The 14,861-nt window shown below is 41.0% G+C and overlaps 1 protein-coding gene across 2 annotated transcripts in view; it reads left to right on the top strand.

Moving 5' to 3' along the window:
* The first annotated feature begins 2,726 nt into the window (after nucleotides 1–2,726).
* LOC140476136 (phospholipase B1, membrane-associated) overlaps nucleotides 2,727–14,861 on the top strand; it is a 69,912-nt gene continuing 57,777 nt past the window's right edge. The window contains exons 1-3 of one of the 2 annotated variants that reach the window (XM_072568263.1): nucleotides 2,727–2,826; nucleotides 3,059–3,123; nucleotides 9,691–9,781. In XM_072568263.1, the coding sequence (XP_072424364.1) occupies nucleotides 9,751–9,781 (31 nt within the window). In that variant the 5' untranslated portion in view covers nucleotides 2,727–2,826; nucleotides 3,059–3,123; nucleotides 9,691–9,750. Of the gene's footprint in view, nucleotides 2,827–2,871; nucleotides 2,969–3,058; nucleotides 3,124–9,690; nucleotides 9,782–14,861 lie in introns of those variants that run through there. The other variant, XM_072568262.1, reaches the window with a different exon arrangement.

Here is a 14,861-nt window from a genome sequence, read left to right as displayed (position 1 = left end):
TGGCCTAGCAATACTGTTGTTGGACTAGCATTACAGAAACCCAGGTAATATACTGGGGATCCAGTGTTAAAACCACACTATAGCTGATGGTGGAATTTGAGTCCAATAAAAAATCTGGAATGAAAAATCTAACGATGACCACAACTCCATTCTCAATTGTTGTAAAAACTCAAGAGGCTCACTAATGCCCTCTAGTGAAGGAAGCTTTTCATCCAGACCTGCCCTGGCCCACATGTGACTCCAGACCCACAACAATGTGGTTGACTCTTAACCACCCTCTGAGATAGCTGAGGGTGGGAGATTATGCTTTTGGATATTCGTGCAATCACCTCTGGAGTTTTGTGTGTATTATTTCTCTCCTTTGAGGAAGGATATAAGTATGTTGGAAAAAATTCAGAGAACGATAATTATTACCTAAAATGGGTGGATTGCCTTATGAGGAAAATTTGGGCAAGCTGGGCTTGCATCTTTTTTTTTAAATTCATGGGATGAGGGCTAGGCCTGCATGAATTGCCATCCCTAATTGTCCAAAGGACAGTTAAGAATCAACCACATATTTCTGTGGGTTGGAGTCACATGTAGACCAGAAGAGGAAAGGTGACAGTTTCCTTCCCTAAAGGACGTTAGTGAAGCAAATGGTGTTTTCCAGTAGATTTGTGGTCATGCTTAGAGTCTTAATTCCAGATTTTTATTGAATTCAAATTCCACCATCTGCCATGGTAGGATTCAAACCCATGTCCCCAAAAAATTATTATCTGGGTTGCTGGATTAACAGGCCATCACCGTCCTTGCTGGTACTAGGTGAATTGATTGAAAAATATAAGATCCTGGCAAATCTTGGCAGAGTGCATGCGAGAAAGATATTTCTTTTGTAGAAGAGCCTAAAGAGAGCAGCCATTGTTTAAAATAAGGGACATCCAAAAATAAGGGACAAGTATTTGAGGCAGAAATAAAGAGAAATTATTTTCTCTCAGATGCTTGAGTCTTTGGAATTCTTTTCCTCAGGAGGAGGTGGAAGCAGAGTCCTTGGATGTTTTTAAGGCAGAGTAATTAGATTCTCATAAAGCAAGGGAGTGAAAGTTTATGAGGGTTGGCCAGAGAGTGAAGTATTCAGATCAGTTGTAATTGCAGTTGTAATACAGGAGACTCAAGAGGCTAAGTGGCCCACTCCTGCTCTAGTTCCTATGATGATACATATGTTTCTAAGTTTGTAGTTTACATGAGTTCAGCCCTTTCATTATCAAATGCATTTCACAGCTAGCCTTAATCCAAACATATTGATGAGTGTGACGACACTATAGCTTTCAGAGGTTATTTTGGCTCTGACTGTTTAAAAAAGAGAGGTTTTAAGGTAGAGGCACCTTGCAGCCTACCAGAGCAAACAGCTTGTCCTTTTTTTTAAGTTGGAGCAATAGAAGCAGCCTGAATGGGTGTGGTTAAGCTCTTACAGAACCAGGATTTTCAGCAGCAACAGTTGTTAGATTAGATTACTTACAGTGTGGAAACAGGCCCTTTGTCCCAACAAGTCCACACCGACCCTCCAAAGAGCAACCCACACAGACCCATTCCCCTACACCTAACACTAGGGGCAATTTTAGCATGGCCAATTCATCTAACCTGCACATCTTTGGACTGTGGGAGGAAACCGGAGCACCCGGAGGAATCCCACGCAGACACAGGGAGAATGTGCAAACTCCACACAGACAATTGCCCGAGGTGGGAATTGAACCCAGGTCTCTGACGCTGTGAGGCAGCAGTGCTAACTGCTGTGCCGCTGTGCCACCGTGCCACCCACAGTGTTGTTGGGGTCTCAGCAGGGTTGGAAGTTGCAGTATATGTCTTCTCACTGTGACACTCTCAGAATTTTCTCTTGATGTTTTCTTCCTGGGCTGCTGGAGTTGGATGTGAAACCATCTGTTTTCTCTATTTGCCTTTTGCCAAGGGGTGTGTTCATTGGATGTTATCATATTGGAACAGTTAATTAGTCATATTACTATACTTATTATTCTGTTAAGTTGTCTAGTAGAGTTAAGTTATTCTAATTCCTTATTTCTTTTGTCGTATTTTAACAACAGTGGATGTTCTTAAAATACAACGAAATGTGGTAGTTTGACCAATTGAATGACACCTGGAAAGCAAGACCTTCCATTTACCTTTAAAATAAGAAATATTTGCTGAATATTTTGAGAAGGTTTGGTCTGGTCCATAACAAGGAGTAAAAGGGATTTATCCTGCAGAAATATGATCCAAGAGGGTCCTGGTCTCTTCTCCATCACATGTTAAGCTTCAAACATCCAATAGAAGGAAGCTGAACATATGCTGTCCAGTTTAGCAAGTAAGAAACTCAAGTTCACGTCATGGAGGAACATTGGAGCAGAAGTAGGCTATTCAGCCCCTTGAATCAGCTATACCATTTTAGATCATGGCTGATTTTCAAAAAAAAAGCTAAATTTTGTGAGGAAAGATATTTTGCAGCAGTGCTAATGATTTAAGTATATTCCTATCCTACAAGGTCTTGGTTACAGAATGAAACAATGAGTTTTTTTAAAAAATACTTTATTATTAGTTTGATGTAAACTTCTGGACAAGTATGGGCTAATTTCATATTTGTTAACTGCAGAGGAATCCTGGCACTCCACGAGTTAAACCATATGCATTTAATTAAATAACTGTTGCATCTCTATGTCACCATCAGCAGATTGCTGTCTTTATTCCCCTTTGAAAGTGCTAGAGCAGTGCGTCCTGGTCCTGATATTAATCGGATTCACAACCAGTTGCATTCTCCTTTACCACCAGGCTAGTGCTGAGACCTTCCATGAAATACGAGTGAGTAATCAGTTCTATCTGTTGTCACTTCCATAAGCTTTAGACAATTGCTGACTGCTGCTGACTTTCACTGCCATGTGAACTATGGAAAAGACAGCACTGCTCCTCTCCATCTATATATTGTTCGGTTCAAATGCACAAGGTATTCATCACCCACTGCTTCCCTGAGCATCTAAGATTGTGCTAACTATTTGCACATTATCAATTCACTCAATGTTGATTTTTATTACAGCTTCTCAGTGGTGGAACAGTTATGAAAATGGGATCAAAAATTATATTTCACTGTTTGGAGCCAGTGTAAGTATGATTTGCAATTCAGATATTAAATGTCATATGGATTTAGCTTAACCATTAGCTGATGCGGCATTTAATTTTTATGGTGAATTATCCCAAGAACTTTCCGTAATTTGTATTGTGAGTTGTATAATGCTCAGCATTGTGTTTTCATTTGTGAAGCCTTCATTTTCACAATGTCTGCTCTGTCTTTCACTGCCTAATGGAGACTGGTAACAGCACGAGAATTTAATCTCACATTCAGTGGAGTGTTACACTGTTAGAAAGCAAACTATCAGATCGGAACAACATATAAAGTGCGTTTTGCAGTGCCAGTGTAAATGTATTTGGAGCTCATTTAGGCTGTTATAACAGCTGAGAAAATGGAAACTTTTGTGACAGTATTGTTTTCAATGGATTACATAGACCAAATTATAAAGCAGTCTTGTTTTTTCAGCAACTGATTCTTTTGACCAGTACTTTCTGTAAAAATCAAGATTTTGCAAAAGAATTGCATTTGTTTCCTATCATTTATTGACTTCAGTGATTACTATCAATTCCGGTGGGAAGGTTGAGACCCTGATGGGAGGAGAGCACTGGAAATTAAGCCTACAACTTGTCAAATGTATAAATGACCAACGTAATCGCTAATACGGTTAATTTGCCTGACTTCGACCACCATCAATAAAAAGAACTCACACCACGTCTAATCGATAAACAAGGAAACAAAACTTATTTATTATAATGAATGTATCCTTCTGCAAGTGTCAATATCCAAAATTAAACAAAACTTCTTTAAACCCAGCACATGTTTTAGTTCTGAAATAGGACAGGCAAGGCATAGCAGACAGGCAATTCTACAGAGACACCGCGGGTGGAAATTTTAATCCAAAATATAATAAATTCTGTGGACCAAGAGTTAAAACTATAAGAAAGGAATGATGTGACTTTCTCACATATCTTTTGATTTCTGGTGATGCTATCATATTGTTGTTGACCACAGAAGATCTCCAGTTCAATAATTGGTCAACCGCACTGAAGTCCTTTGTTACAGAGTCTGTGAGCGCTGTTTCCTTTCAACGTTCCAGGGGTCAGGGGATGTTTGTAGGTGAGACAGACAGACAGCTTAGTGCTTAGCATTGCTGCCTCACAGTGCCAGGGACCTGGGTTCGATTCCCGCCTCGGGTGACTGTCTATACTGTCTATGTGGAGTTTGCACCTTCTCCCCGTGTCTGCGTGGGTTTCCTCTGGGTGCTCTAGTTTCCTCCCATAATCCAAAGATCAGGTGAGTTGGCCATGAGAAGTTGCCCATTGTGTTAGATATATTAGTCAGAGGGAAATGGATCTGGGGTGAGTTACTCTTCAAAGGGTCAGTGTGGGCTTGTTGGGCCAAATGGCCTGTCTCCACACTGTAGGAAATCTAATCTTCTCTTGCAGACTTTCAGGGTGTCTGAGTGCAATTGGCCCTCAGGTCTGTAACAAGCTGTAATGTGAAATCAATAGGATTAGGATCTGTTGGATGCATTCTGGCTACTCATCGATGTTGATCTTTTTGATCTATTACAGCTGGTCACCATCGGATCTTTCTGAATCTGCTAAACTTAGCTGTGACCAAATTAGATGAGATTGATGTTACAGTTTTAAAGAAAAGTGCATTCTGTTTCAGAGTTGTAAAAGCTGTCAGGGGTCCATCCTGGGGATCTTTGGTATTCGGAACAGGCAATACCAAAACATTAGCGGACTGTTTTGGAATGGATAGAGTCAAGCAACTTGAATGTTGCTGGAGCTGCATTCATCCAGGCAAGTAGCTAGTGTTCCATCACATGCCTGACTGTGCCTTGTAGTTGGTGGACACACATTAGGGAGTCATTAGTTAAATTATTTGCTGCAGATTTTTAAAGTTTCTAAACAAACAATCTCTATAGTTTAGAAGGACAAGGGCAGGAAATGCATAGAAATGCCATGATTTGAAAGGCCCCCTCCAAGCCCACTCACAATCCTGACATGGAAAGACATGATGGTTCATTCACTGCACTGGGTCAAAAACCTGGAACTCCTTCCCCATAGCATTGTGGCTGTACCAAGTCTACAAGGACTGCAACAGTTCAAAAAGGCAATTCACCATCACCTGCTAAATGGTAATTGGGAAGGCTGTGTTTGCTGATGCCAACAGATGCATGCTCGGTGCTGCTTTGACATTCATATGTGCAGATTTCAGGTTGGGGCACATGGCCAGAATGGGGGAGAAGAGATTAAGATAGGGGTGAAGAGGAACAGGATGGGGCAGAGGACAAAGAGATCAGGACAGACTGAGGGGTGGAGACTAGAGAGGTGAGTATATGGGGATGTGCAGGAGAGAGTGGGATGTATGGGATGGGAGTAGATGTCAGGATGGGTTATTTTAATTAAATTCACTCATGGGACATGAACATTTCTGGCTGGCCAACATTTTATTGCCCATTCATTATTGCCCTTGAGAGTTCCCCTCAGAGGTAATGGGGGGGGCTGAAGAGTTTGGGATCCGGAGGTTAGGTGGGGTCAACAATGAAAGCCCAGAAGCCAGGGGCACGGACATTGTGGCATGTAGAAAGTTGTGGAGAGACTCTCCCAGCTCCCTCTTCTCCCACATTTCCCATGTACACTCTCCCCACCACTGAAACCTACTCCAAAATTGGACATCGACTTCCCTCCGCATGTACAGTAATGAATTTGTGCATAATGTCACATGTAAAGTCCTTGTGATGACATTAGGGCTTAGACCCATGCATTTCTCAATGATTCAGCATGGGTAATTGCCTGAAGGTCTTGATGTCAGCAAGTACTGCCAATTTGGGTTGGGCAATAAAGGCTGACCTAGCCATTGGTACCCACATCTCATGATTAAATCCAAGAAATAAACCTGATTACCAACTCCACATAATGGTCAGAACTGTGGTAATGTTTGATTCGCTTCAATTGAAGACCATGGTGATACAAGTGTTCAATGTGGATTGTTTCAGTTCCCTCTGATCTCCATTCTCATTCTCACTTTCACTTTGGATTGAGGAAGTAACTTGGACTGTGGGAGAGTCTTTTTTTCTGATTTCCCTTTTGCAGCAAATGATCCGTGTGAGTCTGGCTTGGTTTCTCCTCAGTGCACCTGGAACCCAAGCGTTCTCATGAAGGGTCACTGGACTCAAAACTTAACTCTGTTTTTCTCTCAACAGATGCTGCCAGATCTGCGGTGTTTCTCCAGAATTTTCTGTTTTTGTTTCAGATTTCCAACATCCTCAGTTTTATGCATTTATTTTGAAGGGTTGAGATGTTTACTCAGCTCGGCACACTGCAACTTCCATTCAAAACTACGAGTGCACACTTGCAGGCTGCACAACTGTGCTTGGGGAAGTGACAATGTTTCAGTGGTTCCAAAATGTGCTGTCCTCTCTCAGGATGACAGCATTCATACTCAAGTCTAGTGCTCCCATAAAGGGATCTGCCATTCATTGTGCATATGGAATCATTTCCCACAATGTTGACGCAGGCCACTTGGCCCATTAAGACCACACTGACTCTCTGAAGAGCATCCCTCCCAGACCCACCCTCCTACCTATTTTAGCATGGCTAATCCACCTAGCCTACACATCCCTGTGTACTATGGGTAATTTAGAATGACCAACCTGCACTTTGTTGGCCATGGAAGGAAACCGGAGCACCTGGAGGAAACCCATGCAGTCACGGGGACAATGCGAAAATTCTACACAGACAGTTGCCCAAGGCTGGAATTCAACCTGGGTCCCTGTCACTGTGATCCAGCACTACTAAATACTGAGCCACCCTCCTGCCCTATCCTTACCTTATTAAACTTACCAAAGTGCATCACCTCACATTTACCAGAATTAAGTTCTGTCTGCCATTGTTCTGCCCAATTTACCAACTGATTCTATTGAGGGAGAATTATTAGGTGCTCCTCCAGATGCTTCTTAAATAGAGTAGCTGCCTCCAATACCCTCTCAGATTGCACATTCCTTATTTCATTTGTTGAGCAAGAGGGATCACAGGATATGAGAATCTAATGAGATGTTCACAGACGATTCATCTGTACTGCACATTGGCCAGTAGCATTCAATCCTTGCCCACTCTTCTTCATTTTTCTATGGTAGTCATTGAAACCAATGTTGTGGAAGACACATGCAAGTAATGGCATGGATTCATTGAAACTTCACTGCTACAAAGTTCAAGGTTCAAAGGCATGCATTAATAAACAATGTGCTTCATATTTGTCACACAAAATATATTTTCTCTTACCTTTTATCTTCAACATATTAATTTTACAGGTAGTTAGAACAGAATCTGTATTGACAGGGATTAAGATGCTTCTACCCTGAGAAGCTTATTCAATAACGGAAGATTAGTTTGAAATAACACCAAGTCACCTGTTATTTACACAAGAAGTATCCTTGACATTGATCGAGCTCCCTCAGAATGAACAGAACTTCTGGCACTTCTGTTTATATCTGTCAGCCAGGTCTCCCTGATTGAACAGATTAACTGCCCCAATCAGGGAACTCAGACCCTATGAGGTCCATTGGCTGACCTCATTACAATAACTGAATAGATAGTCAGAGAAGCACGACTTACATTGCAATCAAATTGTCAACAGTGGCATTGCCTTATGCAGATACTGGATTAGTGGTGCTGGAAGAGCACAGCAGTTCAGGCAGCATCCAACGAGCAGCGAAATTGACGTTTCGGGCAAAAGCCCTTCATAGACTGGGCACAGTTTTACCGAGAGGGACCCCATTACTTTCAGGTCATACATAAGTATTGTTTCAAATTTGCAAAGTTCTGTTGAATTTCCTTTGTTAATACTGATTTCTTTATAAATACAAAGACTTGACATCTTGCAAAAATTATTCACAGGAGAGAACATAGATAAATGCAGGTGTAACAAACACATAGGTACACAAATTATCTGAACTGTTCGAAAAAGGCAAGTGAAATTTGACATGTTTGTTTAAAAAGGCAACTGGAAGACAATATCCATGATTGAACACACAGAATTCAATTTAAGGTGGTATTGTAATTCAGTTTAGGTACAGCAATACTGCAGATACAGTACTCTTCTCTCTGAGAACCAGAGCTGTCTGAAAATCAGAACAATTTCTCTGGGTTTATACAGCACAGTCAATAGAGAGAAATATATAATAATTGTTTAATTCTGTGAAATATACAATGTGGTTGTATGAGTGGTTATATAAATGATATTCTTGAAATCATTGTAACTACTGAACAGTATTTTTCACTCTCAAACTGGGTTTGCTGTTTCTATTCAAAGATTAAATTTGAGGAACTCACTTTTGCTCTAATGTTTGGGGGTTAATACAGGTGTCGAGAAGAGATTGCAGAATTCAGAAAACAAAAGGATAAACAACCTCAGGCCAGTTCACAAATATGAATATAAAATGCACAAATAAGCATAACATGAATGCAAATGGAATTTTGGCATTTATTGCAAAAAGAATAGAGTATGAAAATTGGAAAGTGTTGCTGCAACTGTACAAGCTATTAGTGACACTACACCTGCAGTATTAAATACAATTTTGGTCCCCTTACTTGAGGAGGGATGTAATTGAATTGGATGCAGTTCAGAGAAGTTTCACTAGATTTTTTTCCAGGGGTGAGGGATTGGACATACAAGGAGGGATTGACCAGTTTCATACTCTTTCAAGTTGAGAAGAATGAGAGGAGATCAAATTGAGGTCTATAAAATACTAAAGGGGAATGACATAGTAAACATACAAAGGATTTTTTCTCATGTGGGGCAATCTAGAAAGAAAGGTCATGCTTTTAGGAGTGTCAATGGCAGCCATGATGTGGATGTGCCAGTGGACTGGGGTGGACATGGTCACCATGACGTAACATCAAGTTATAGTCCAACAGGTTTATTTGAAATCAGACGCTTTTGGACTGCTGCTCCTTTATCAGATGAAGTGGAGGGAAGCACATAGGCACAGAATTTTTACGCAGAGAAATGATAAGATAATTTCAGGTAATTAAGAGTATCTTCACTCACAGCGCTTGACACTTTTGATCACCTGCAAAGACTTGCCAAATAAAGCTGTTGGACTATAACCTGGTATCGTATGACTTCTGACCATGGTTTTAGGAGACAGAGTAGCTGATTTAAAAGAGACATCAGGATAAATTGCTTCTTTCAAAGTGCTGTGAATCTATGGAATTCACTATCTCAGATGGATGCTGAGACATTGAGTAAATTTAAGGAGGAGATAGGTTTTTAATTTGTAATAAGTTGAAGGGTAATGGAGAGTGGGCAGCAAGGTTGAGGCTGGGATGAGATCAGTCATATTGTATCAAATGTCAGAGTAGGCCCGAGGGGCTTATTTGTTAACTGCTGCTCCAGTTCTTGTGTTCTGAACTTAAACACCCTGTGTTTTCTTATTTGATCCAGCAGATAATCCATAACCTGTGCGAATCCAAAATTAACACATTCTAAATCCCAGGTCTGCCAGACTTTGTACATCAGATCTGTATTTTTAATCATTTGGAAGTTATTCTGAAGATTCAATCCTATTTACATTGTATATTTTTCAGGGATTTCACCGGAATATCAAGCAAACTAAGGATCAACACTCTCCATTTATTTGTCCTGATATGGAACCGTCAGAAATAGAACCTATGTCAGGTAAACTGAAATATAAGGAGAAAGTGAGGACTGCAGATGCTGGAGATCAGAGCTGAAAAATGTGTTGCTGGAAAAGCACAGCAGGTCAGGCAGCATCCAAGGAGCAGGAGAGTCGACGTTTCGAGCTTATGCCTGAAACTGAAATATAATTTTTGTTTAACAAGTTCAGATAAAAACACAGTTTGTCATGATGCAAGTTAAGACCATGACATTGATAAGGCATTTGAAAGCAGCAAAGCGGCTTGGTAACACATAAATGTTGAGGTAAAAACAATGACTGCAGATGCTGGAAACCAGATTCTGGATTAGTGGTGCTGGAAGAGCACAGCAGTTCAGGCAGCATCCAAGTAGCTTCGAAATCGACGTTTCGGGCAAAAGCCCTTCATCAGGAATAAAGGCAGTGAGCCTGAAGCGTGGAGAGATAAGCTAGAGGAGGGTGGGGGTGGGGAGAGAGTAGCATAGAGTACAATGGGTGAGTGGGGGAGGAGATGAAGGTGATAGGTCAAGGAGGAGAGGGTGGAGTGGATAGGTGGAAAAGAAGAGAGCCTACCATTTCTCTCTTCTTTTCCACCTATCCACTCCACCCTCTCCTCCCTGACCTATCACCTTCATCTCCTCCCCCACTCACCCATTGTACTCTATGCTACTCTCTCCCCACCCCCACCCTCCTCTAGCTTATCTCTCCACGCTTCAGGCTCACTGCCTTTATTCCTGATGAAGGGCTTTTGCCCGAAATGTCGATTTCGAAGCTACTTGGATGCTGTCTGAACTGCTGTGCTCTTCCAGCACCACTAATCCAGAACACATAAATGTTTATGTGCTTGCGTAGTGTTCTAAAGGAAGGTACACAGCCAGTACTTCAGTCTGGGAATACATTTGCTTGAAGTGTGTGGGAGGTAATTTCAGTTGAGGCATTCAAGTGGCATTGGACAGTTATTCAAATAAAAAAAAGTACAGAATTCTGGGGAAAATTCACAAAGTTAAAGTGCTCACAGAGACAATGCAGATATGATGGGTAGCTTGGCTGCCTTCTGTCCATAACAATTCTGTGGAAAGTTTCAGTGCCAGATGTTATGGACCACGCCAGACCATTTAAAACATTCTTAAGCAGATAACCCAGACCATAACTTTGCAATTTGTTTCAGTAAGCGAACAGTGAAAATTACCTAGAGTCAGTTAGCTAGGTTGACTACAAGATTTTAAAATAGACAGAAATTTATTGACAAAATTACACAATGAAACACCAAGAGCAGAATAAAGAACCCCCACAGAACTCAGTCTATCCAAACTAGACTTAATTATGCTGTTCTGAATATACACAACAATCCCAATGAGCAAACCCCCTTAAACAACAGTTAAAAAATGGAATAGATGTCTACAGGTTGAAATTCGAAGGGCAGAAAGAGAAAGAGAGTTTTTTAGCAATCTGTTTCCATTCAGCTCACTGTTGAACTCCTAACTAGTTCTGGACTGAACTGCTCAACTAGAGAGCTGACCATTCCCCTTTCATTATACCAGTCACTTCCAAAACATGACCACTTTGGTCTGAGGTCTCAACTGTTTACATATAAACAAAATGGCCTCTCAATACCCTTTCATTTCTGTACCAAACCAGTCTAATCAGAACCGGGAGGGTTATATGACCCCTCTGAAAAAAGTCAAGGACCCAGTGTCCTTGAGAAAAGGAATAGCTTTTAGAAAAAAGGGACCAGCTTTGTGACACCTCTCCCTTTAAAAGAAAAATGAACCATCAATACCAAAAACAAACTAGTAGTCTAAAACACAGATATATACCATACTAACTATAAACATGCAGATGTGCGCAACCATATGTGAATTCAGGCCGTGGCACACCGAACACCGTCGTATCTCATTCGAGTCTCGATAACTCATCAACAACCACATTTTTGCGACCTGCCGCATGCACAATTGTCAAATTGAATGGCTGCAACAACAAGCTCCATCTAAACAGTCTGGCATTTCTATCCCTAAATTGTTCCACAAATGATAATGGGTTGTGATCAGTGTATACGATTGTCTCAGATGCATTGCTGGTAATACACACACAGAAATGGTGTAATGCCAACACCAAGCTTAAAGTCTCCTTCTCCACCTTTGAATATTTCTGTTGATGAACGTTCAACCTCCTCAGAAAAATACCCGATGGGTCTTTGTGCCCCCTTGTCATCCTCCTGCAGGAACACCACACCGACACCCACACCACTGGCATCGATAGCCACCTTGAAAGGCTTCGTGTAATCCGGTGTGGCTAATACTGGGGCACTGGTTAACACCATTTTTTTGGCTGTCAAATGCTTTTTGATAGTCTGCTGTCCACGGAAACTTCTTGCCCTTTTTTAACAATTCGGTGAGTGTAACAGCCACATTGTTAAAGTTCGACACAAACTTTCCGTAAAATCCACTCAATCCCAAGAACCATAGTACTGCTTTTCACATCGATGGTGTGGGAAATTCCCTAATTGCTTTCATTTTCACATCCCAGTGGGGCCATTTGTCTATGTCCAATAACATGGCCCAGGAATGTGACTTTGGTAAATTCACTTTTAGCCAGGTTTACCACCAAGCCTGTCTTCTGAAGTCGATTGAACAAGACCGATAAATGTTGTAAGTGCTCCTTCCATGAATGACTAAAAATCACTAGGTCATCAATATACACCACACAGTTGGGTAATCTGGCAATGACCTTATTTGTCAGTCTCTGAAATATGGCCAGATTGTTTTTCATAGCAAATGGCATGACTTTGAACTGATTATAATCCATTTGGCTTTACGAAAGCTGAAATTGCCTTTGCTCTCTCTGACATCGTATTTGCCAGTAGCCTCTGAGCAAGTCCAACTTAGAAATATAAGTTGCTTGCCCCACTTTTTCAACACAGTCCTCTAATCGTGGAATTGGGTATGCATCAGTCTTTGTAACGGCATTGACTTTGCTATAATCCACACATAACTGTACCATCTGGCTTTGGCACCATGAATATGGTGAGATCCAGTCACTGTAACTCCCTTTGATAATGCCATCTTGGAGCATGCACTCGATCTCCTTCTGAACCTGTGCCAACTTTAGAGGGTTATATCTATAAGGATGTTGCTTAATCAGAATAGCATCTCCTATCTCTACATCACAATTAGGTTAGTACTTCCCAGTTTATTTCCGCATACCTTCCCATGTGATAGTAATAACTCTTTCAGGTCATTTCAATTTTCTTATGGAAGGTAACTCAATAATTTATCCCAATTTTTGACAACGTTTTCGTTGTCCAACTTGATTTGAGGAATGTCAAATTCAGAATCCTCTGAACCTGGTTCTTCCTTCAGTGCTGTGATGACCTTCTCCTCTTGCTTTCCTTCCCTATCAAAATACCTTTTGAGCACATTCACATGGCAGACTCTGTGAGATTTCTTCCTGTCTGGAGTCCTTATCAAGTGGTTCACCTCATTCATTTTTCTCTCAATTTGTTAAGGTCAACTAAACCTTGCTTTTAAAGGCTCATCTGTTACTGGAAGTAACACCAATACCTTATCCCCAATTGCAAAATTGTGGATTTGTGATTTCTTATCCACTTTGAGGTGGCATGGTAGCTCAGTGGTTAACACTGCTGCCTCATAGCGCCAGGGACCTGAGTTCAGTTCCTGCTCTCGGGCGACTGGCCGTGTGGAGTTTGCACATTCTCCCTGTGTCTGCGTGGTTTCCTCCGGGTGCTCCCATAATCCAAAGGTGTGCAGGTCAGGTAAATTAGTCATGTTAAAATGCCCATAGTTTTAGGTGCATTGGTCTGGGGTAAATATAGGGTAGGGGAATGGGTCTGGGTGGATTACTCTGCGGAGGGTCGGTGTGGACTTGTTGGGCCAAATGGCCTCTTTCCATACTATAGGGAATCTAATCTAATCTTCCTGTTTAATTGTATGCTGTGATACTTTTAAATGCCAGCCAACTCTCCAGCTTTATTTAACCGTTCTCTAAAATGTGACACATAGTCCAAATAGGTGGTCTCTGAATTCTGACTTATTAATTTCTCATTACTCAATTTTAATGGTGCTGTTACTTCATGCCCAAAAATTAATTCAAATGGACTGAATTTGGTTGATTCATTTGGTGCACCTCTGACCGCAAAAAGTACAATCAGAACTCCCTTATCCCAATCATCTGGATAATCCTGACCGTAAGTCCTCAACATAGTCTTTAGTGTTTGATGCCATCTCTCTAGCGCTCCCTGCAATTCTTAATGGTACACAGTAGATTTAAATTGCTTTATTCCCAAGTTATCTATAACTTTCTTGAACAGTTTGGATGTGAAGTTTGATCCTTGATCTGACTGAATCTCTATTGGTAGTCCGTATCTCGCAAAAGATTTAAATAATCCTTCTACAACCCTTTTTGCTGTGATGTTGCGTAATGGGATTGTCTCTGGAAATCTCGTTGATTTATCCATTTTTATTAATAAATGCTTATTCCCACTTTTTGTTTGAGGTAGGGAACCTACACAATCAATCAAGATTCTTGTGAAAGGTTCCTCATATGCTTGAATAGGCATTAAAGGTGCAGCTTCTATTACTGCCTGTGGTTTTCCAATTAGCTGACATAATGAGCTTGTACCAGAAGCGTATAGACAACGTTTCAGGAATCTAAGGAGGGACCCTGGTCAAACATATATTGAGTTTGAAAGGCAAAATTCAACTACATCCTTGTTTAGTCCAGGCCAGTAAAAATGTCTTTATGTTTTAGCCAGTGTTTTCCTCACCTCTAAATGACCTCTAAGTGGTAGCTCATGTGCTACTCACAGCACCCCCTTTCTATATCCTACTCGCAAAACAATTTGGTGAATTTCTTCTCATTTCTCATCTGCTTGAATGTGTGATGGTCTCCATTTCCTCAGTAAGACACCATTTGTTAAGTAATAACACACAGGAATGCATTCACTCTCCTCTGTAAATGCCTTTTGATACAACTGTTTTAACTTCTCATCTTTCTGCTGTAACTCAATAAGCCTAGCAGAGCTAAAGATACTTGCATGTGTACCTAGTTGCTCCTGCTCTGTCCCACTTATCTGATCAAAAAAGG

The sequence above is a fragment of the Chiloscyllium punctatum genome, chromosome 4 (assembly GCF_047496795.1).
Source record: "Chiloscyllium punctatum isolate Juve2018m chromosome 4, sChiPun1.3, whole genome shotgun sequence".
NCBI classification, from domain to species: domain Eukaryota; kingdom Metazoa; phylum Chordata; class Chondrichthyes; order Orectolobiformes; family Hemiscylliidae; genus Chiloscyllium; species Chiloscyllium punctatum.
The sequence above is the reverse complement of the archived record's forward strand: the minus strand, read 5'-3'. Positions and strand labels throughout refer to the sequence as shown.